Raw genomic sequence first — 26,249 nt, forward strand, 5'->3', positions numbered from 1 at the left:
ATAAAAGAAATCATTATTGGCTATAAAAACCGAATATCACATTAATACTTATAAACAAAATCATACTGCATATTACAGGGTTCTCCGTCTTTCACAGACCAGGCAAGGACCATTAGGCCTAGCCAAACATTTATTTAATTTTTTATATATTTTTATTATGATAAATAAACAAGATATAAAATATTAGTTTTATTTTTATTGCAGCATACGAAAATAATATAGGCCTACAATTTTGAATGCTAAAATAAAACCTCCTTCAGACCGAAAAAAAAAGGGTTTGGCCGTGTTACAAGAAAAAAGTAATACCACAATTATTAAAGAAGAAACACACGAAAGAACGATTGTAGTTTTAATTGCCTTTAAACAATGTTATATAGCACGCCTGCCATAATACATTATATATTTACTATATATATATATATATATATATATATCTATATATATATATATATATATATGTATATATTATATATATATATATATATATAGTGTATATGTATCTTACATATATATATTATATATGTATATATATAGATATATATATATATTATATATATACTATATATATATATATATATTGGAAGCATTCAGCAAGCGGTATATGACAACTATTCGCCTAGCCGCGCCCGTGCATGATGTTTGAATCTATAGTGAAAGACTATACTCTGTTTTTCCCACCCGCCTGTGGTGTTTGCTTATGGTAACACTGCGTCCTTGGTTTTAAATAGTTACGCTCTGTGTAAGTTTTAGGTAATTAAAAGGACATCTGGGTGTACATTTGCAAGTGAAAAGTGTTTTAATAATTTACTGTATGCGAATTACACCGTTAATATTCGAAATAGGATATTGTTATTATTTTCTAAAGTAAGCTGCCTTTTCGGGGTGGCGAATGGAAGAGCAGTTTATAAAATTAAAAGTATTTACTGATATTTTACGTGTAAATGACATGTAGCTTAGTAGCAGAGTAGGTGTGGTCCATTAAAGTCAACATCTTGTTGCCGTAGTGAAGAGCGAGAGAAGCAATTTTCCCGCCACTGCGTCTGGCTGTTCCATTCGCCACCCCGGAACGGCAGCTTACATTCAACAATAATAACAATACCCTATTTCCAATATAAAAGGTGAAATTCGCATACAGTAAATTATTAAAACACTTTCCAGTTGGAAATGTACACCCAGATATCCTTTTATTTACCTAAAACTTACACATAGAGTAACTATCTAAAGCCCGGGACGCAGTGTTACCATATGCAAACACCACAGGCGGGTGGACAGATGAAAAAAACAGAGTATTGTTTCTGTTATGGTTACAGGTTGCCTTAGACCAAGATCCTTTTCCTGCACACGACAGGCTAACCCTAAAACAAAAAACCGAGTCACTCGCTAATGTTTATTACAACTGAGAAACAGTCACACACTGAACTCTGTCTCATAGTATTTATTTGCTTTTTATCATAATCATAGCTTGACATCAAGGATTCTCTTTTATGATGTTGTGCTTAATGGTGTACGAAATACTTTATTTTGCTGTTCTTGTTTCACAAAAAAGGATAAACACTTCATTATATTACCATCATAAAAAGAAAGACATGTATATAATTTTTACTATGCCGATGGCCTTCATTTTGCATTTATCAAAGGAGATGTTTTTGAACACAATTAATAGTCCTTCACATGTCTCTGTATTATTTTGTTGGTTATTTGTTCTCAGAATGGATAGTTACTGAATTATATCATTATACAGTGCTGGAAATTCCTTATTTTCTGACGAGGACGGTCTTTTTGGATTTTGGGCGAGAAAATACATTTCCCTAAGACTGATTTTAGCTGTAGGTCCCGTTGCTAGGTAACCAATTGGTTCCTAGCCACGTAAAAATATCTAATCCTTCGGGCCAGCCCTAGGAGAGCTGTTAATCAGCTCAGTGGTCTGGTAAAACTAAGATATACTTAACTTTAACTTAACTTAACTTGAAAGGGTTATTCAACGTCATACAAATGAAACAAGTTTCTCTAAAGAGCAAATAAATGGAGTTAGAAGAGCATGCCAGGTATTTCTAAATTTCATAGAAATCTAGATCGTAGCATACTTGTTTCAAATATAACAATATTATGTAACTTCTTACAGAAGATAATTTGAGCAATATTTTCTTGGAAGGTATACAATTACTAATTAATTTAGTCTTACTATTTTCTAGTCATTCAGTTACAGTTTACTGGTAAGCAGTATCTTTCCTTCTTACGCTTTATATTTTCTCTAACGTTCAAACCGATGCCTGGAAATATCAAGAAACAAACATCGGAAACTTAACTTTTTCGTGGAATTTCTTCCAATTTCGTATCTACTTTTCAAACAACAAACTCACCCAGATCCTAATAACTCAAATAATAATAACAAACTACTCTATAAGCATACCCGAGTAAAGCCTTCCAATACACCAGTCCAGTTAAAAATCAGCCCTTCTTTTTCCAGTCAAGATGTCGGCAGTTGTGAACGGTCATCGGGAGGATGAAAATACCACCCATTCACGCCCACATGGACACATTCTACCCATGCTGAGCTTCAGTGCTTCCACGCCCACGGATGAAGACAATCCTTTGGATAGCAGTAAGTAAAGTTTAATCAAAGTCTAATAGTCTTTTAAAAATGGATGAACTGATGTTGTACACACCAAAGTAGTTTCTCTTTCGTAGACGGGCGTTGCGACAGGGTCCCCAAGGCCGCTACATGATGCTTAATTAAGAGGATTAAACATGTAGGAAGCGACATAGTTACCTAGTAGGGAAATATAACAAGACATAGAAAACCGAAGAATGGATAGAATTCCAAAGTTAAACAGAGGTGGAAGAATAGGTACTTCGAGTAGGTACTGTCGTCGCACTGAGATTAACATTCGTGATTTGATAGACATTTTCACATAATATGACTAGAAATGTGTACATCGAAAAAATGTAGCAAGATGAACATCTGTGCCTTAATTCACACTTTCTGTCTGTCTGCCTCTTGCTTTAGCATACGAGTAATGTGGTGACTTTCTGCTGACATTAACTAATGATATTTTTCCAAGTCTGGAGTTACGTGTTAGGCGACCTAAGAAGAAAATCGTGTACACTTGCAAAATGAAACGAAACTATCAAAAAAGGAGAAGGGTAAAAGAAAGCAGAGTTTGCTATGAAATTTCACATAAGAGGTGGAGGTTAAAACATAATTAGTGTCCAAATAAGTTAGGTGGTGATATAAGTTTTGAAGGAATTCAGTTGGGCACACTTACCAGACAGATCAAATCACAGGTGTTGGATAGGACTCTTTACTTTTAGTTTTCGTTTAATTTTGTGTAAGTTCTCTCAAAGGAGCTTTTAATCTAGTACAAATGAACATTGCGTATTTACTAGCCACTTCAGTTTTTATAGTGTTACACAGAAGCAACGAGGAACACTATATTCGCTGTAATTAGTATCAAAGAGTATATGAACGGTAGTGAAGATTTAACGGAGGTCCCTTTCACAAGGGTATTGGTTGCTTAATCAATGTTCTCTTGAAAGCTAATCATTATTTAAATACATTATCCCCATGGCCAAGATACACAGCACCCTCTTGTGACTGGTTATTCGCCCCATGTTCCGCATTCACATGAATATCACCCCTATTTATGTAAATATTCCCGATACCATCAACCATAACTCCCATATTAGTATCAATATCACCATTGTTATCATTATCCCCATTATCAACAATACCATCATCATCATCAGTATTGCCACAAATATCACCATTATCACCAATATCGCCATTATCATTAGTATCACCCATGTGAACCTCAGTATTACCCTTTGTATCCTTATTTACTCAGTTCCATGTATGGCCACATATGGACTAAAAACACCTGGTATCCCAACCGTTATGCCACTAACAACAGTATGGACCGATATCCTGTTTCTCCTACATGCAGGATGGCCCAACGAAAGTCTGTTGCCCAACACAACCCCTTTTTATCACCAAAAACGGTTCTACTAACATCCGATCACCCAGTGCGAACCACACTCATAAAACCTAAGGTATTTAATTTATGGGCTTGCACATCACACACCGTCTATGCCGAAGGTTTCAGAGGGTACTGGGAAAACATGGACTGATATAGACCATAGTCCATTAAATTAACTGAAGCTCTTTTATCTATAAAAATTGGTATCTCCACATCTTCATATCCTTGTACTATTGGCTTCAACTCTGGATCGTCCCTCACGAGACCACAATAGTGCGTATAAGTCATATGTACCCTTTTTATTGATCAGATTTTCAAAAGTTTTGCTGATCTCTGGGTCCCTTTGAGTGACCTGCTTGGGGAACTTTTGTATTTGAACTTCCAGAGTTCTGAGGTGTGGGTCTTGCATCCCTTCGTTTCTGAGATGGACAAGACCGCCAAAAATGATCTTAACTTTTGCATGATCCACAGTATTTTACTCTGCATTGTTACTTGGCGTGCCCTTGCCTATTACAATCGAAACAATGCAACTGTTGCCCTGGATTCATGGATTCACTATTATATTCAACTTTGGCGTACAATCGCGAGAAAGGGAAACATAAATCTCTTTGTGTTAAGTTCCTTGGAACGATCTCATTAAAAAATATGCTATCAACTGTGGGATATTTTGACATGTGCTTTTGAACCTGAGAATAGAACAATTCATCATCTGAAGTAGGCTCGATCTTCTCATCAAAGCTATCTACAGTGACGCCCAGGATGTCATGTAGAAGCCAAGAAAAATGCAACAATCTGTGCAAGCTGACAAGGGAGATATTATTACCATTTACCATGTTGATTTTATCAATTCCCCCAGTGCATCAAGAGCTGATAGCTATGCTCAACCAAGGACTTCTGACCTTTCCTAATCTTGCAAAAACCTCTCAGGTCTGGGACCATATCCCCATATTCCTCCACCCCATAGGCTGTCTTCAAAAATGTCTGTAATTCAGTCCATGATCAGCATTTTGCATACTGAAAACTACAGCAGCGAGGTGCCAAGTCCCATTTATTGAAAACCAACAAAGCTTTTGCCTCTCTGGACGCATTGCATCATTTCTAATTCCCTTGGCGTTTAGAAAATTATTAACTCCTTCAATAAATATCTGCACTGGTTGAGAAAGAACACTGTCTACAATGCCTTGGAAAGGGTCAGTTCCTGATGCAATTGTTGTAACTTTATGAAGTCAAATCTCATGGTTTCCTTCTGCCATTTTGTCTAAATTAAAGAAACCTCCGGTATTTAGGACTCGACCAGATCTCAATTTCATTAAAACAACAACAATATTCCCCAAGTTTCACTCACAAACCAACTATCTCATAAATGATTCCTAAAAATGAAATATTCCCTAAACTCTGTGGGGACAAAAACCATCCTAACAGCATTGCGGCTCGAGGTTATTCCCTCAGTTGATCGTTTGTGGGTCAGGAGGAGAAGCAAACTCTTGACTCATCTGAATGTTAGAGGCAACAAGAGATGGAAGGAGGAGATAATGAATGCATAATGGAGGTAGCGAATGCTTGAGAGATCTTTCCCTTCTTGCCTCATTGCTGTACAAATGATTTTTGTTTATAGCGCATAACCAGGCTATAATTAGATCCCAAATGCTAACTCAAGCAGAACTGACAGTATCCACTCACAATTTGTACTAGCCTCAAAAAAAAACAAAAAAAAAACAGATGGAGTGCATCTGTAACGTATATTCCCCTAATATAATTAATTCCTAATAGAGTACACAAAAAACTTTGTTAATCACAATATCCCATGTCCCCTCACTTCAGTTGCAATGCCTACAACTATGCAAACAAAGGATTCACAGTCCCTCAAAATCGAGAGAGAGAGAGAGAGAGAGAGAGAGAGAGAGAGAGAGAGAGAGAGAGAGAGAGAAGAATAAAAATTCAACACTCACCTAAACTCCTCTTCTGAAAAAAGATCCATTGAGTCTTTGTCCTGTCAGAGTTGTTGGTTTCACATTTTAAACTCCCTGAAAAAATTTCTCCAAAGACATGAATTCTTCATTGTTTAATTTATGCCTAATTGCACCTGAATTGCCCCTAATTAAGCCTTTTACACTGCCACCACTATTACAAGGCCATAAAAAGGCCTTTTTATGGCCTTCTCTAAAAAGAAAACTTAGTAACGTGGACCCTCTCAACTGATATCTGTGACCTACCTTAAGAAAATCTGCAACTGGCATCTCTGTTACTTTTTTCAGTTGTATTAAATTTAGGCTAACTCGAAACTCCAAGATATCAAAAAGTAGAACCTTTATTTCCCCCAAAGGTAACTTGATAAAAAAAGGAAAATGAATTGAAAACCCTAAACAAAGTGTAATAACTCCTAGCAGAAAAATGATCTCAAATGAATTCCACACACCGTCACCCTCCAAACACATTAATTCACATGATTATCTCTATTTTCCCACTAACTGAGAGATAAAGGTGTTAGTTAAAAACCACAAGAATTACCATTGTATGTGGCGTCATCAAATCCACCTGGGGGAAAAGAAATCATAATCTTCAAAAATAAAATAAAATATAAAAATATTCATGTATACACGGGAGGAAAAAGCTGATTAGAAACTCAATGTTTTCACTGAACGTATCCTCCTCATGGGAAGGTACTGGTACCAAATCAAATGCTCCTTGTGCCTGGCAACCAAATAATGTTTTAAATGGAGACATTTTAATACTCACTGAGACCATAGCATTAATGCTATGCTGAACTGTATCTATATACCGATCCCAATTCCTATCATTGTCACCTATGTTGGTCCTAAGTATCTTGAGCACCTTTCTATTTGCTCGTTCACACAATCCATTAGCTTCCGATATGTATGGAAGGGTTGTTACTTTGTGTGTCCCCATAACTTCTGCCAGACTCTCTCAGGTCTTATTTAAAAATTCCCTATCATTATCTGTGACTGTTAACAAAACATGGGGCACCCCATAACGACATACAATTCCATTGAAGAATGCACAGCTACATCATCTCCCGATTTATGTTCTAGTTGGAAACTTTCCACTGCCCTCGTTAGCTCATCCATCACCACAACCAGATTCATAGAAATTCCCCAAAATATCCATGTGTATTTTCTCAAAAGGTCTAGTGGGTATTGGAAATACCCTCAGTTTGCAAGAAGTCACCATTGCAGGTTTGCATGCATTGCACGCCAAACACCTTTCACAAAACTCTCCGCATCCGCCCACATATTTTTCCAAATATATTTATTACGTATTTCCACCCCCAAAATGTGGACTATCAAACTTGCAATGCACTATATCCAAGATCACTGGAATCAGGACTTTCGGAATCATAATCTGTGTTGTGTCCCCTTTATTTTCATTACTCCTTAACTTATATTCAGTTTTCCTAATCAACAAATTATCCTCTAACTCAAGACCTGAAAAAGGTAACTTATAACCTTTCCCAACCAATTCACCTCTGAGGAACGCCTTTGCGTCCGCTAAAATTTCATTTTCATCTTGTTTTTGCTTTATCAAATTAATATCCTACAGTATAGAACCACTAGAAACTACACAAACGTAAAACCCTTCTGTATCATAGAAACTTCTACTCAGAGCATCTACTACCAAATTATGTCTGCCCTCTGTGCACTTGAGCTTTGCATCAAAATCCCTGACTGTCAAAAACTACCAAGCTCTCTTAGGCGACAGATCTGGCTCATTAAAACGATCCAACAGGGGCTTGTGGTCTGTAGAAACTTCAACCTTGTTCCCCATTAACAACATCTTTAAATGAACCAAGCTTGACACCACAGTGAAGGTTGCCTTATCTATGGTAGCCATTAACCTTTCCTTGCTACCCTTTGTCTTAAATTTCCTGCTGAGTATCCTATTGGGTGGAATTTACACTCTAATTTCTGCATGAGGCAGGCGCCTATTCCATCCTGATGGGCAACTGTCACTAATGTGAAAAGCGCGCTGGGGCCAGGGTATTCAATAATGCATCCTTAACATTCTGAAAAGTTACCTGTTGCGGCTCCCACCTCAAGAAAATTGAATATCCTTCTGCAACACATCTATTAAAGGAGCCGAGAAAATAGAAAAACCCTTCACAAAGCGACAGAAGAAGCCATTATCTTAGGGACAGGAAAATCTGCAATTTCTTTGACTTTATCGTCATTTACTCGAACTCCCTCTTTAAATATCACATGACTTCTTTAAGAAGTCACACTTGGCTAACTAAATTTTCAAGCCAGCTAACCTAAGTCTCCTAAGAACTTCCCTGAGCACTTGTAGGTTTCTCTTTATTTAATCTGTGGCGATCAATATATCGTCCATGTATACACATATGGACTTCCTTAATAACCCGTGTAAAACTGTGCTTACTAACCTCGTAAAAAACGTAAGATTACCTGACAAACCAAAAGACACCTGCCTAAACTCAAAATGCCTCTTGGGCAATGAAAATGTAGTAAATTCCCGACTATCTTCACTAAGAGAAACCTGCAGCAATCCCTGCATGAGGTTTGTTGAGGAGTATATATTTCTCCCCTTAATTTCAATAAAAAATATTTTATTCAAGTGACTGGATAATGGTCTGGAATAGTCTTTTTATTCAACTTATGGAAATTTACACAGACACGGACAAACCCATCTTTATTAGGCACCGCCAACAGGTGGAAATTAAAAGGTGATGAGCTGGACCTAATAATGCCCTCCTCCCATTTGCTTACTTTTTGCTCTACATGTTCCCTAATATTGAACAGGATTCTATATGAGGGCACAGAGATGGGTTTGGTTCCCTCCTTTGTAGTCTGCATTGGCTAAGTGTTCCCTGAATATTTTCCTCCTCATTTGCATTTCTGCTTCTGTAAACTCAATTTTCTACTGAACCACTTTCCTCACTCCAATCGTGAAGGTCTACCACATAAGTATTCTTTTGACACTTCCGAACTGTCATTACAGTTCAATAATTCCACCCAGGTGATACCAGTATTTGATCCTCTGTTTACCAACACCGTACCAATAACACCTTTTAGCTTTTTGCTGCCCTCAGTTATACACACCTCTTTAAGCTTTATCACCTCTCTCAACCTGACCTTCATCATGGCCATCGTACTAGGATATAAAATAACATCTTCTGTCAAAACAACTTTATATACATTATTCTTATGGCCATTATACACAACACCCTCTTATAACCGGTTATTCACGGCATGTTCCATATCCACATATATAACACCCATATTCTATATAAGTATCCCCTATTTAGTCATCCATAACCTCCATGTTAGTATCCATACCACCATTATCAGTATCACCATTATTTTCAGCATCACCATGTTATCCTAAGTATTACCCTTCGTATCCTCATTCACCTCTGTTCCGTGTATACCCACACATGGAGTAAAAACACCAGATATTCCAACTGTTATTCCTCCAACACCTGTATGGACCGATATCCTGTTTCTCCTACAGGCAGGATGGCCCAACAAAAGTCGGTTGCCTAATGCAACCCCCTTTTATGACCAAAAATAGTTCCCCTAACACCCAATCACCCAGCTTGAACCGCACCCTTATAAAACCCAAGATATGCAATTTATGTGCTTGCACATCACACGCCATCTCTGCTGTGGGTTTCAGAGAATATTGGGGAAATGTAGACTGATGTAGAGCATAGTTCATTAAATTAACTGAAGCCTCTGTATCTATACAAAATGGGACCTCCTCCTTACCTACTGTTCTTTGCACTATCAGCCTTGGTTCTGGGGCATCCCCCACCAGACCACAATGGCATGTGCAGATCATCAGTAACCTTTTCGATGACTGGATTTCTAAAAATTTTGCCGATCTCTATGTCCCATTGAGTGACCTTATTGGGACGCTTTCATATTTGAACTTCCAGAGTTCTGGTGTGTGGGTCTTGCATTGCTTGGATTTTGAGATGGACAAGACTACCCAAAATTATCTGAGCCTTTACATGCTCTGTAGTATTTTACTCTAGATTGCTTCTTGGTGTGCCCCTGCTTATTATAATTGAAACAACATAACTGTTGCATTGGATCCATAGATCCCTTATTATAATCAACCTTGGTGCAAAATTGGGGGGGAAGGGAAAATTTAATCTTTGTGTTGAGTTCCTTGGAACGGTCCCATTGAAAAATGTGATATCAACTGTGAGATATTTTGACGTGTTTCTGAACCTGAGAATAGATCAATGCCTCATCTGAACGCCTCTGCATCATTTTGAATTCCCTTGGCATTTAAAAAATTATTAACTCCTTCAATACAGGTCTGCACTGGTTGAAAAAGAACGTCATCCATAATGCCTTGAAATGGGCCAACTCCCAATGCAATTGTTGTGATTTTATGAAGCAAAAGCTTATCATCATTGTCCCCTCCACCTTTTTGTCTAAATTAAAGAAGCTTCCGGTATTTAGGACTTGATCATCTTAATATCATCAAAATACCAATAATATTCCCTCACAAGCCACCAAGCGAAAAAAATTATCCCCAAACATAAATATTCACTAAGTAAAAATACCCTGTACTCTACAGAAAAAACACTATAACAACACTTGCGGTAAAGGCCATTCCATCAGCTGATGGAACATGAAAGAGAGAGAGAGAGAGAGAGAGAGAGAGAGAGAGAGAGAGAGAGAGAGAGAGAGAGAGAGAAGTGGCAATCTCCTCTGCCTCATTGCTCTCCAAATGGTTTTGCTGTTCTCGCAAAACCCTGTCTATGCTTGGACTCCAATTGCTAACTCATGCAGTAATGACAGCTCCTATTCACTCCCACTCACACTTTTTGTACTAACATCCCCCCCAAAAAAGACTGAGTGCATCGGCGATGTATATTCCTTTAATATAATTAGTTCCCGATAAAGTTCATAAAGAATGAAGACAACTTATTAATCCCAACGTCTTATGCCCCTTCTTCAGTTCAAGTACCCAATATAAAAACATATCACTGCATCACAGTCTCTCAAGAGCAAGAGAAAGAGAGAGGAATAAAAATTCAGCACTCACCTATTTCCTGACGCCCCCTTCTCCTGTTTTCGTAGTATATGCTGTTTTGTTATCACCTCCTAATTTGCACACATCCTATTCACTGATAGTTCTGTATGACACTGGCACCCTTCAATCCCTCTCTCGAGTTGCCAGTTGTACTTTTTAAACACCTGAAACAATTTCTTCCAAGACTTGAGTTCTTCATTACTTAATTATGCTTAATTTGTGCCTAATTGCACCTTAATTGCCACTAATTAAGCTAATTACACTGCCACCACTATTACAAGGCTTTTCTAAGTCTTGTCAAGTCTGCATCACTGTTCATCTCAGCGGTCTCGAAAACTATGGATCAGTCACTAATAACTGTTGTTTCTGGTTATTTTTACGTCACCCCCTTCCCACCCTTCTCACCCTCCTTCCTATTGGAGTTGATCCTTGAATTAAAGGGCATCAGGAGTGTCACTATCTATTTCAGTGACCTCTAAAACTTTGGATCAGACTCAAATATCTATGATTTTCTGTTGTTTTTATATGTCACTCCTTTCCCACCCCTTCTCACCCACCCTTCCTATCAGGGCTGAACCTGAATCAAAGGGCATTGGGAGTGTCACTATTCATCTCAGTGACATCGAAAACTATGGATTAGACACTAATATCTGTCACCCCCTTCTCACCCTTTCTCAGCCACATTCCCATCGGGGCTGAACTTGGACTTAAAAGGCATTGAAAGTGTCACTATTTATCTCAGTAACATCTGTCGTTTTCTGTTACTTTTACATGTCATCCCTTACCACCCTGTCTCACCTACCCTTCCATCAAGAGAAACTTGGAGGTAAAGGGCATAAGGAGTGTTACTACTCATCTCATCAACCTTCAAAACTATAATCAGACACAAATACTGTTCACCCCCTATCAAACCCCTTCTCCTATTGTGACTGAAGATGGAATTAAATGGCATCAAGAGCATTATTATTTGTCTCAGCGGCCTCAAATTCTATGGATTAGACACTAATATCTGTCGTTTTTGGTTATTTTTACATGTCACCCCTTCCCAACCCTACTCACCCCATTTCCTATCAGGGCTGAACTTGGACTTAAAGTGCATTGGGAGTTTCACTATTTATCTCACTGACCCAAAAAACTATGGAGTAGATGCTAATATCAGTCGTTTTCTGTTAATTTTACGTCACCCCTTCCCACTCCTTTCTCACATATCCTCCCTATCAGGACTGAACTTGTACTTGACTGGCATCAGGACTGTCCCTGTTCATCTCAGTGACCTCAAAAACTATGAACTAAACAATTATATCTATCATTTTTGGTTATTTTTAAATATCACCCCCTCCCCGCTGCTTTTCATCCCATCCCTATCAGGGCTGATCTTGGACTTGAGGGGCATTGGGAGAGTCACTATTCATCTCAGCAACCTCAAAAACTATGGATTAGATACTAATATCTGCTGTTTTCAGTTATTTTTATGTTTCACCCCTTTCCCACCCACTTCCCACAAACCCCCCCTTGGCTGCCAGTGATGTATTACCCTCACTGTATTCTTTCCTAGATGGAAAGTCATACGTATGCCTAGTTTGGTGGGAATTGCCTAATTCATTTTAAAGTGTATGGGGCACATATAGTACACACACAAACACATACATCCAAACATATATACATATATTATATATATATAATATATATATATATATACATGTAATATATTTTATATTACTTCCACAAATACAATATACTATATATGTAGATATACATATATATATATATATATATAATATATATATATATATATAATTTATATATTATATTTCTATCTATATATATATATATATTATATATATAATAATATATATATATATCCATATATCATATAATATATATATATATATATATATATATATATATATAGATATATATATATATATATATATAGATATATAATATATATATATATATATATATATATATATATATATATATATATTTATATATATATACTATATATATATATAATATATATCTATATCTATATAATATCTAATATTTATATATATATCTATATATATATATATCTATATAATATATATATATATATATAGTATATATATATCTATATATATATATTATATATATATTATATATATATATATAATAGTATATATATATATATTAGTATATATATATATATATATATATATATATATACTATATATATATATATATATATATATATATATATATATATATATATATATATATATATATATATATATATATCTATATTATATATTATATATATAATAATATATATAGATATCTATATCTATATATATATAATATAATATATATATATATATATAGATATATATATATATAGATATATATATATATATACATATATATTATATTATAATTTTATTATATATTACATATATAATTATTTTATATAATTTATTTATTTATAATTATATATATTAATTAGTATTTATATAATAATTATATTTATAATATTTATTTTGGTTATTTGACCTTTTGGCCTTGTTTTCCCTTTTCTTTTAAAAAAATTGAAAACCCCCTTGGAACTGGAGGGACGAGTGATCACAAAAAAGAAAAAATCTATGGCAGAAGGCCGATATTACTAAAAAAGGAGGAATTTACATAAACTCTGGGCTTTAGTTTTAAATGAACTATATTTACATTAAGGTACGCAGGTCCAGGAACTAATAAGGTGGTTGATTGCCAATCCACTGGGAACACGTGGCTGGGAAATAAACCAGACACGGAGATCAGAATTTGGGCAAAGCGGGTTATTTTAATGCAAGCCTTATTCCAAAGGGCTCCCAATTTCTCTCACAATCAGGCACGGTGCTTGTCTGCAAAGAGATTGCATTCTAGCATCAGTACTAAGGTGAGGCACACGTGGGGAACGTTACACACAACTTGCTCTTAGCTGAAAAATTTACAACCCACTCAAGGGGCATGAAATGACTGGGATTTTACACAGAAAGGACTATTACACTTCTTGAATTAACTAGGGGATGTTTACTAGCATCACAAGGGAATTAACCACAGTATTGAACCAAAATTGGGGAGTGAGGAGCTGAACAAAGAAGGGGGAAAGTCGCCTTGGAAAAATGGAAATGAAATACAGACAAGAGGCAAAACGATTCCCTAACTGCACTAAATTTATGTCTCACAGTACCTGGAAATCCTGGGTTTGAAAGTCTTCTTATCTGCTGATATTTATGTGCACTATGGAGGTATAAGAACACTTGTGGGATCCCCAAGAGGAGGCAGGGGAGCAGAAGGGGGTGAAGTCGAGTCTGCAGGGCTTGAGAAAGTCTGAGGAAGCCCTGCTTCTGAGCGGTTCTGAGAGGTTCTGAATGAGAGCTGGTGTGGGCCCCCTCTTTTAAATCTCGCCTGGGTAGGTTCCGCCCCTCATCCAAGGCTCCCTGTGGAGGGCAAATCCAGAGCAACCAATGGGAGCAAAGAGGGTTTTTTTTAAGGGAATGGAGGCTTTCAGTTCACAGGGGCAACTTGTATATAGGCAATGATGAATGAGTCTTGTTATAAAGAGGTCTTAACGTCCCTTGGTTCTGGCTTAAAAAATTGGAACAATTTATTAATATGCCATATATATATATATATATATAGATATAACATATATATACATAGCATATATATATATATATATATCTATATATATATATTATATATGTATACATACATATATATAAATTTTTTATATATATATATATATATCATACATATATATATATATATATATATATATAATATATATATTATATATATATATATATGTATATATATATATATAGATTATATATATATATATATATAATATATATATATATTATATATATATATATATATATATATTATATATATATATATATATTTTATATATATATTTATATATATATATATTATAAATATTGTATATATATATTAAATATGTTTATTTAGAAACTGGTTTCTGCCGAATGTTAATTAAGGATTTCCCCAAGGTATTCGGATAAGTGAAGATGAAAGGGTTGGGGTGGCCTAAGGTTTGTGTGATCTCTCGTAAATTATCTACATGAAGGATTATGATTTTGTTTCTGTATTTTCCCTTTTCTTTGTTTTCTGAGGGTTTGTAAAAAATGCTCATAAAACACCAAAATGGTACAAAATGAAGCCTTATATTTCGAAGACAATTATTGTCTTCCTCAACTGATAAGTATTGGATTAGGAAATAGAGAACTGTTCTCTATCTATAGTTGAATGAAAGTTCAAGAAGTCTGCTGCTACGTCAGTCCTGTTGACAGCTTCTTCTTAATCTTCTTAAGCGTTGGTTGGTGGAAGATTTTATCAGTCAGGTCAGAACCCTAGGCTCCTTTTGAGAGGTTCATTGTATTTCTTTATTCAATCAGTCCTGATTGTACCATCTGGCTTTTGAAGCTTCTTCCTAATCTTCTTAATTAAGCATTGGGTGGTGGAAGATTATATCAATCAGATCAGAATCCCAGGCTCCTTTCGAGAGGTTCATTGCATTTCTTTGTTCAATCAGTCCTGATTTGACCATCTGGCTTTTGAAGTCGGAATGGAACAATCTAGAGCAACAAGATAAAGTTTTGAATTTATCCAACATTGCCCTTGCCGTAAATCACCACTTAGTGTGAAACCTAGGTTTGTCCTTCACACTTATGCCAAACACTAAAAGCAATGTAGATTTTATAATTACCTTTGACAAATTTATAGCTAATATAAATTGCAGCCAAGAGGAGATAATTATTATGTTTAAAAGGCATTTTACTGAATGCGGTAGCTGGTCTTAACAAGAAGTATCCTGTTCCCTGTAGATTTATGAGATATCTGCTCGCTACAAAAATTAGATGTTGTAATAAGTAGATCTGACAAGGACAGCAAATAATCCCCTCCAAAAAGTCCCTACAGAATTTTTCAAAGAAGTAAGAATAATTGGCAAAGACAAGAGTGTTGAACTACTGGAGAAATTTGAAGTCATTAACCCAAAACTACCTTACTTTTATGACCTTTCTAAAATCATAAAGATAATCTACCATTCAGACTTATCATCTCATGTACCGGAGCTTTCAATAATAAAATTTCGAATTTGTCAGCAGGCCTCCTTTCCCCATTCTTAGGCACATTTTCTCCCAGTAACATAAAACACAAATTTAAAGCAGCACATACTATACCCATTTACAACATAAAACTCTCAAGTTTAGATGTAGTCAGATTCCTTATTCACAAAGGTACCTGTACATGATGTTCTACAGTTTTGGAAAGGAAAATTAGCTCCTTATTCAGGTAATTTCCCACTTGACTTAGATAGAATAATAAAGTTAGTTAAAAAATGTGTATGAAACTATAATGATAAATACCATGAAATCTAAAGGTATTCTGTGGATGAGATATATGGGTGAGATCCTAACATTTTGTGATGATAGATGGGGCAATGTCAATGATTTTATTTCAAAATTAAATGCATTAGTGCCCAGCATCAAATTCAAAATTGAATGGGAAACAAACAAGAAAATTCCTTTTCTTGATGTTACTGTAACCAGAGACGTGGCAGAATACAAATTTGCCATATGCAAAAAAACCAACATTATTACTTATGAACTATTTTAGTTATGACATTTCCATTGAAATTAGCCTAGCTAGCAATTTGTTCCTAAGAGCCTTATGGATTTTCTCCTCAGAATTCCATATCCGTAAGCAGCTGTCATCTTTTAAGTACCCTGATCATATAACTAAGAAAGCAAGCATCATTTTCTACCAATCCCCTCAAAACATAACCAGAAAGATGCCCAGCAATAAAATCAAAATCTCGCACCTGGACAGGATTAAGTCGTTGGCACAGGCACTTGGGAATTCTAACCCTTTTGTTTTTACCTACCGAATCCTTAATTACGTCCAACAAAAGCCAGTCCCCGAAGGCACAGGACTATATGAAATCCCTTGCCTTGACTGTGACTAATCCTACATTGGTTTTACCAGTAAATTACTCTCCCAAAGACCAATAAAACAGAAACATTCAGTAAGATATGGCCAACAGAGCTCAGCTATATTTAACCACAAACTGTCATAATCACAAAATAAACTGGAATATGTCACGTATTATTTATTAGCAATTGTCAGTTCAAAAGCCAGATGGTAGAATCAGAACTGATTGAACAAAGAAATATGATCATCAGGACGGAGACTACCAAATGGCCAGTTTTGACGTGGAAGCGTTGTTTACGAATGTACCATTGAACGAAACCATAGATATTATTTTAAATAAGATTTTTATTAGCGATGACACCGTATTTCATGGTTTTAGTAAACCCCTTTTTAAACAATTTCTTGAACTTGTGCAAGATTCCATGTTTATTTTTAATCAACGACTCTATTCGCAGGTTGATGGAGTTGCTATGTGGTCGCCACTTGGGCCAATATTTGCCAACTTTTTTATGTCATATTTGGAAACAGAATTTTTAGACAATCTCCTATTTCTTGTAAACCAATGTATTACAGAAGATATGTTGACGACACATTTGCACTTTCCAGATATCAATGGCAAATAGCAAAATTTTTGGAACATATTAACGTACAACATCCCAACATTAAATCCACAATTGGGATAGAAAATGAAAACAAATTACCATTTCACGACTGCAGTATATCGAAAAAAGACGTTCACGGGATTAACCAATAACTTCTATAGTTCTTGTCAGAAAACTTTAAAATTAATACCATATACTGGTCTATAGAGCTTTGAAATACTCATCCAACTGGCAAATTTTTCATAACAAAATGGAATTTTTAATAACCTTTTTTCAAAAAAACTCCTATCCCAAAGACATTGTACATAATATAATTAATAAATTAGTAGGTAACTATAATCCAACCACCTCCTCCGCTAATGGATGTCCCAAAGAAACTGATGTATGCATCGATTCCATATATAACAAACTCGAAGTTTTCTCTCAGACTCACGCAAATAATAGAACAAGAAATTCCTTGTCTCAAAATTAAATTTATCTCAAACAATCCTTGCAAAATTGGCTCACTTTTTAAATTTCAAAGATCGTCTGCAGGACTTTATGAGATTCAACGTTGTATATAAATTCAAATGCGCAGGGTATATATATATATATATATATATATATATATATATATGTATTATATATATATATATATATATATATATATATATATATATATATATATATATATATATAAACAAATCTTTGTATGTATTTTCATTTATAATTTCCACTTTTTTTAAAAAGACCTAAAAATCTGTGATTTTGCCGTCAGTTATTATGATATGTTGTGAAAGTCAGGTGATACAATTTCACTGAACTTCCTTTGGTCCCTTAAGATAGTCACCACTTTTTCTTTGTAGTCCGTTTGATCTAATGAGACCGTTCCTTTCTCTTGGTCGTGTCTGTGACAGTTGTTCAAGGATGTGATGGTCTTCTTTTTTAATTAAAGAATGGAGTCCAGCGAGTTTTAAATGTCCTAAATGCACCCTGGGACAGTTCGAAGAGTTTTTTCTGAAGGTCGCTTTTGTTTACGTTAAACGGTAATGATACTAACCTGTGTAAAATGGACTCTATGGAAGAAAAAACTTTATATAATTTGGCCTGAAATCACTAGGTAGGGAAGACCTCCCACCTGAGATATAAAGAAACTGTTCACGTTTAGATAACACATGTTTTGATGAATTAAAAATAGTTACTCTTCCTTTAGCGAAATTTAGAATCGTAATATCCAAACCTCTCAATTTCTTTAAAAATCTTTCTTGTACTAGCAAAATAAAATCACATAAAGTTTTGTTAAAAAACTTCTTGAAAATAATACTATCTATAAAAGAAAGATAATTAAACACTTCAACCTCCAACTTTGAAACATGGTCGTTATGTTTATCAATAGTTTTTTGTTTATTACTTATTACTATAATATTAAGCAGAGAGTTGGTAGCGTCCTTGTTAAAGTGTGATTGTTATAAAGATGATTTATCCCATTTAAATTTACATTCGAGACACTTCCGTTACATTGTATAAATCTTTTTTATATCAATCACATTTTTACAAAGACGCTACCAACTCTCTGCTTAATATAGAAATAGGTATTAAAGATAACATTATTTTCAAGAAATGGAAACGTGAAGCAACTCGAACTTTTCAACATAATGAAATAAATAGATTTACTGGGCAGCGTTACACTGCAATGACAATAACAACTTCAAGGTATTACTGCTATTTTCGTTCAACTGCTATTTTCGTTAACTGCTATTTTCGTTTAACTGCCAGTGATATTGGAATCATATGTAAATCAAACGGCGACAAATTCATTGTATACTTAATTACATGCCAAGGCAACTGAAAGATTATCTACTCGTCTTACCAGACTAAATCTAGTCTCAGTGTTCGATTTCTTTTGTGATAATGTTCATGCATTTAAGATCTCAAAAATTCTCTTAACAGCTATTTTCCGTGACCGATATTCGTTCAAATTAAAAAGGGCAGTCACTTCTGCGATAAGTCTCAATCTACGAGGCCAAATTCATTTAAAGAAAGGGCTGATATATTCCACTGAACTGATATAGTTTTTTAAGATACAAAAAAAGTCTATTCTTATGCTAGACAGTAAAGGTATGCTGTGAAAGTTGATTTTCTCTCTGTCCATTCATGTATCGACATGAAATGTAATATTTATCTCTACTTGAGGAACAATCATAAGCACCAAGACATTTAAAATGGTTTTGTGATCGGTTTATTAGTAGTTTCTCCCTCCCTCATAGTGTTGTTATGAGAACTAAAAACATAGTATATAACCAAAATAAGACCAGTCTTCTATTATAAGTACGTTGATATAAAGAGAAACCTCATGCTCTTAATTATCCGTTGCCTAGAGCAAAACAATTAATAATAAATAAAATAAAATATAGACAAGTAAAAATAATAAGAAAAATGATAAATATCTGAAGTTCTGCCTCAGAAGAAAAAAATGGGTCAGCATTTTAAAAAATGGTAGAGGAAGTGAGAGATTTCCAAATCTTTGAGAAGGGATGCAAGGAAAGAAACAGAAGTTACTGACGGTCATCAGGGAGGCCTGATAGGCACAACGAAGCCTAGAGCCGGAGGAGATCCTCCAGCTCTATATATAAAAATGGAGCGAGTAGCAACCGATAGTTAGTAAGAGATGTAAGCTAAATAATTTTAAATAGAAAAAGTAACATAAGAACACTAAGTAAAGCATTAAAAGGAAACCATATAAAAACAAAGATAAAGCCTCGAACCGATCCCTCACTTATTCATAAATTATAACTTTGGCCATTCGCAAATTTTATCTGTCCAGTTGATGAATTATCGGCATATTTTTCTTTTCGACTAGATCCCGCCATCGCCATAGACATGACTTTGTGGGAGCACCCGGAGGACGCAATTCCACCTTCTATCCAGATATCAAGCCAAGACGACATGAACGATGATGACCTTGGTGTAAGGAACACAGAGGCGATGCCCCTCATCGACGTCGCCAGGGACGTGATCCTCATCGATGGGCCTGACGGGGAGGATGACGAACTGGACGAAAATGCTCCCTTGTTAGCCGGTGGGAGCAGAGGAGTCGGTAGCAATGTGGAGATGGGCCTTAGAGTTGGCAGTGACGATGACGATCGCAACATCGGTGGGCTTGGAATACCGGTTAATATGCCAAGAAGGTAAAGGTCTCACTTGTTCTTGAATTTTGAATAAGTATCAGTCAACTGAATAAGTACGCCACTTGTCCCTTGTTTCTTAAGTATTTCTTTGTTGGTGGCTTGAATAGCGAAAGAAGAAAAACGAGCATCTTCATCATTCAGTGTTCAAGATTTGAATGACTAGCTTTTTGCTTCATCAAGTGGCATATCTTAACCTAAGGTTGACAGTGGTACCAAAACGTACTTCATACAGGTTAGCACAGAAACTGTCTTGAAATGCAAGATGAAAATATCCAAAGCTGTGGTGGCAGCCGATTACTGCTTCTTGCCTGACCTCTTTCTAGGTTGACATTTTTTTATTTTCTATAATTGTTCTTTTGTCTCCGTTTATCGATCTTGAAATTAAAAATCTCTGCCTTGGTAATGTATGCCCATATAAATTAGACAAGAAATATAATAGTGTGTTACGCATTAAAATTGGCTAAAATGGTCATGTGTGTCTATTTGCTTTTTAACTTCACTGAAAGTTGCAGGATTAGGTAATTACAAAGGAAAAAGGCAATGTTCCATTCATAGAGTTCACAAAATAATTATAATATCACAGCAACGACACCCATGCTTCCACTTACTAATAATGTGTTTCCATTTGTGGTTATAATCCTTCTCATGCCTCTCCGCCTGGCTGCAATCAGCATCATTTTTCGATTCGATATTCTTCACATCTCTTCTATCTATTTTTGTCTATTGTCACTCAGCGATTTTTGTTCTTGTAGTCCTAGCTTGATTGCTTACAAACGCCTTCCTCAAGAGAAGTTGCCCACCGTGCCTAAAAGCCACAACTACTGTATCATCATTTTACACACAAACACATATACATATATTACATATATATATGTATATATATATATATATATATACTATATATATATATATATATATATATATATATATATATATACTTTAGATACGTACTTGGATTCTGGAGTGCTACCGATAATCTAAGGAGATCGATATTATTACCTAGAAACTACCATATTTTGGCTAAATCTGACGTGTAAGATAGGAGAATCAATCAGAGGAAAAATAATGGCTCAGAGCCTTCTTCAAACGAGGTAAAGATTACATAGACAAAAGGTTCACTTAATTAATTATATTTACATAAAACAAACAGATCAGAAGAATGGGAATTGCTGGGCAGGGAACTAGAGAGTCCTGCTAAATAACTGGATCATACACAGAACAAATATTCTACACAGATGGTGTTTTTACCAAAGGAACGTTGCACAGGGGTAGAATGGCGGTGGCATGAGGCCACTGCACATGGGATAGAGCCGAGGAGTTGTTCCATAGCCAAGCCCGGTCTGCAAAAAAAATGCAAGACGGTTACTTGCAAGAAACACTACGCAAGGAGAAGGAACTGAGAAAGTGCATAGAAGATGCCAAGGCAACTTAGTTCTACAGTAAATAAATACACTGTTATGTTAACACTCGATGATTTAGTACAAACTCTCAGTGGGTATCCGCACAGTGGAAATGGACAATAAATCAGGTAGAGAAGTAACAGGATCGTGATTGCCTAAAAATAATCTTATTCCAGCACATTACCTTTGTCAGGACAAAGATATCCTTCGTCTGATAGGACGTAGACAATATAGGAACGAAAATTAAGGGGTGTCACTTATAAAGAGAAACTGGCTAGAGGACGAGCATGTGGTGGGCGTACAAAGGACAGGCATAAGGGAAGGACGGCAAGTGTCCTAGGTTAAGTGTGGAAGGTTCAGAGCGCTACTGAGTTCTGACTGTTTCTGAGAGCGAACTGCTGGTCCATGGCCCTTAAATAACTTCGAGGGTTAAGTCTCAGCATCCATCTTTGTAGATGGCATTGGGAATCAAATGCCTGTTCCGTTTTCTACAGGGGCACGCAACGTGGGGTCACCTGGCAAGCATCATGGCAGCCAGGCACATGTTCCTTTTCAAACGTTCCTTTTGTCTCCTTCCCTCTCCCCAATATAGTTTTTCTTGCCTTAGTGTGTGCCCACTCCCACCAGTACTTAGTGTATCCTAATCTCCTACAACTCTCCTTCAGGTAAAAACCATTACATACAAAAGAATGGCGTGGCTATGGGTTCGAGTCTTTCGCCGATCTTAGCTAACATCTTTATGGAATTACCTGAAACAGAAGAGGTTCGAAAATTAAACAAAGAGGACTTAAACATCATACAATGAGTAAAATACGTGGATGACATATTGATCATTTACAAGGGAGAAAGGGAAAACTACACAAGTTCCTAGAAAACATAAATAAATTAACTGAACAAATCAGGTTCACTATAGAATAAGGGAATGAGGGAGAAATTCCTTTCTTAGATGTACTGGTAAAGACGGAAGGGGAAAATTTAAAATTCAGGGTACACAGGAAGAAGACACACGCTAATTCATACATACATATTCCCCAGTCATAGGAAAGAAATTAAAATGCGAGTAATGACAGCGTTGGCCATTAGGGCTTATAGGATTTGCAGTCCCGAATTCTTAGATGAAGAGCTGGAATACCTGAGGGAGAGATTTAGAAGATTAGGATACTCTAAGACTGGTGGGAGCAGGCACACATTAAGGCAAGAAAAGACTATTTTGGGGAGAGGGAAGGGAGAGAAAAGGAATATTTGAAAGGGAAGAAAATAATTGTAGACCCAGACAACAACACTATCACACCCACTAACGGGAAACTAGATAATTTCAAAATTATAGGTAGTTACAAAAACACTATTATTAGGAATAAAATAGTTAGAAACAGAAAGCTGGTAGAGGGGGAAGAGATATGAGGGTATTATGCATATGGCAGGGTGTCTACTCTGTGAAGAACAGTACTACAGTGAGAGTGGCCAATCTTGCAAAGAACAAAGCAAGCAACACGTACAAAACATAAGGCACTACAATTAGACGTTGACAATTGCCAAACACTGTTTCAAAATAGTCCATATATAAGTTTGCTAACACAGGACTGAGCGGACACCTCATACGGCAACCGAATTTCTTAATAAAATAATGCAACTAATAGAGCTCTGCGTCACTTATAACGTCTTTTCCTTTGGTGAAAACTTTTACTGTCAAAAACTCGGTTGCAGTATAGGGAGTCCGCTCAGTCCTGTGTTAGCAAACTTATATATGGAGTATTTTGAAACAGTAATTATAAACCCTATCAAACCTGCAGATATGATTTGGTTTTGTTATGTAGACGACATCTTAAAATATAGGAAAAGCGAGTGGGGCAATTTTGATGTCTTTCTACAGAAATTAAATTCCTTGGTCCCGAGCATAATATTGAGTAGAATGGGAAAACAATAACCAACTCCCCTTTTTAGATGTCTTAATAATCAGAACTAATAACAACTACACATTCACTTTCTTTCACACATACATTTTTACAGCTATCATGACATTTTAGTTAAATATGGCATAGCATGTAACTTATTTTTTATATCCATGAGAATTTGCTCCCCAGATTTTCTTAACAAAGAACCTGAAACAATCAGAAATCAACTAATCTTGTTAAAATACCCCAAGCACATAACAGATAAAGCCATATATAAAGCAGAGAGCATTTTTTACATACCCACAGAAAGCTCACACTAACATTATACCACCCTAACCCTTTCGTCTTAACTCATCTGAATACATTTGGGAAAACCTTAATTAACATTCAGCAGAAACCAGTTTCTAAAGATGTTAAGTCTGTGAAATCCCCTGTAGAGATTGTGATAAGTCAAGCTTTGGATTCATAGGAAAATCTCCCTCAGAAAGATTGACTCAACATAAGCGCTCAGTTAGATATGGACAACATAGTTCGGCAATTTTCCATCATATAAATAGCACGAACCATACCATGGATTGGAACTCATCCCGAATTTTATACAAAAGCAGCTGTCAATACAAATGTCAGATGGTAGAATACAAGATAATAGGATCAACCATTCCAATGGGGCCTGGGACTCTGACCATATAGACCATATCTTCCTTTAGAAAACGATGAAGCAGATTAAAATAATTGACTGAATCAGGCATCACCTAAGGTCATATCTTCCACCATATATTTTGCAAATATAACTTCTGTCATTTACCTTGATGAGGGATGGAGGCAGACCACCGAAATATATAGTCCAGTTCATTATGTATTGTCGTTCAGATTTTTTTGGAGATTTACTAAACTATACATTTTTGGAAATGTTAGGATGCACTGAACACAAAAACCAATGTTGCCATTTTTTTCAGGGTCTCCATGATGGCCATCTTGGAGCTTTAAAATGGCAACTGTTTGAAAACTAAATTTACCAGTATGTCCGCTTCCAGGCCATGTAGTCTGTGGCTTTCAGTGGCTAAACTTACATTTTAAGGGGTGAGAAGTCTAGATTAATTGACTGCAATCACTTACGTTTATCACGAAGAAAGATTTTTTAAGAAAAATACAAGTTTTATTGACAAAACTGCAAACACCACATGCAAATATGATATTTCTTCTCTAGATCTACTTATGATCAGGAAATTGAAATACCAGTCAAACATAATACACATAAAATAGTCTTCACATACACTTGCTTTTAATACATAAAATATTTACTCTGTGCACACTTTGCTTTTGTCCATTTCATTTTAAAATCAGTCATGTCTTTTAAAAGTCAGGCATACAACTTTGCGCACACGTTATTGCCACTTTTAGAACAGAATCAGCCATACCCATGATATCAGTCATCATTCTCACTATCAGTGTCACCTAAATGAAGATTTTCATAAACTGTGTCCTCGTCATTTTCACAGTGTGGTGTACAGGCAAAGGTCAGTGCACTGCAGGTTCTTGGGGATTTTCTCTAACATGCTGCAGCCGAAAGCCAGCATGCTCAGTTTTAGGCTTGTATGTGACTTGTTCCTTAGACCTGAATGTAAACATTAAATTTTGACTCATTGTAAGGTCAGCTCTGTCCACAGCATGTGTTTGAACTTCAGTCTTCAGTTTATTTGCAGGCCCTGCTATGAACCAGTGAATAAGTGTACTTACAGAGTTCCACTGGCACATCTTCTATTGTGCTGAAAACTGAGATTGAACTTTGTGGTGGTTGTCTTTTGGCAAAGTTTTCAATACTGTGGAGAACAAGATGTGCTGACCTGTAGAGATTCTGCATGTTGTCCATGTCATCAGAAGTGATGGCAGAGTGAACAATTTTAACCTTACAGGCTTCAGGGCAGTACAACACAACTGACTTTCGCCTGTTGCTTTGCAGAACAGACCTTACACCTGCTAATTCAGTTAATATTTTGTCTTTCAGCCATTGTCTGGTATAGGCAGGTCTGTGATTTGGCAAAGCTTCTGCTCCACTTAGCATGTTCATATACGTGTTCTTGATGTCTGCGATGGAAAGATATGCCCCATCTGTAGTTTGCACATCGATAATGTTCACTAATTCAATGAAACTAGCTGTTGCCAGTTGGCACCCACTCTCCTCGTTTGCTTTGCTTGTGTTAGCTTCATCTCTCAG

General features: G+C 35.8%; 1 protein-coding gene across 3 annotated transcripts in view; it reads left to right on the forward strand.

The window, feature by feature from the left end:
* The window catches only part of LOC135225799 (uncharacterized), a 416,906-nt gene that overhangs the window by 166,411 nt on the left and 224,246 nt on the right, over positions 1-26,249 (forward strand). For all 3 annotated transcript variants that reach the window (XM_064265290.1, XM_064265289.1, XM_064265288.1), the window contains exons 2-3: positions 2,468-2,602; positions 20,415-20,742. In XM_064265290.1, the coding sequence (XP_064121360.1) occupies positions 2,473-2,602; positions 20,415-20,742 (458 nt within the window). In that variant the 5' untranslated portion in view covers positions 2,468-2,472. The remainder of the gene's footprint in view (positions 1-2,467; positions 2,603-20,414; positions 20,743-26,249) is intronic.

The sequence above is a fragment of the Macrobrachium nipponense genome, chromosome 13, assembly GCF_015104395.2.
Source record: "Macrobrachium nipponense isolate FS-2020 chromosome 13, ASM1510439v2, whole genome shotgun sequence".
Taxonomy (NCBI): Eukaryota; Metazoa; Arthropoda; class Malacostraca; order Decapoda; family Palaemonidae; genus Macrobrachium; species Macrobrachium nipponense.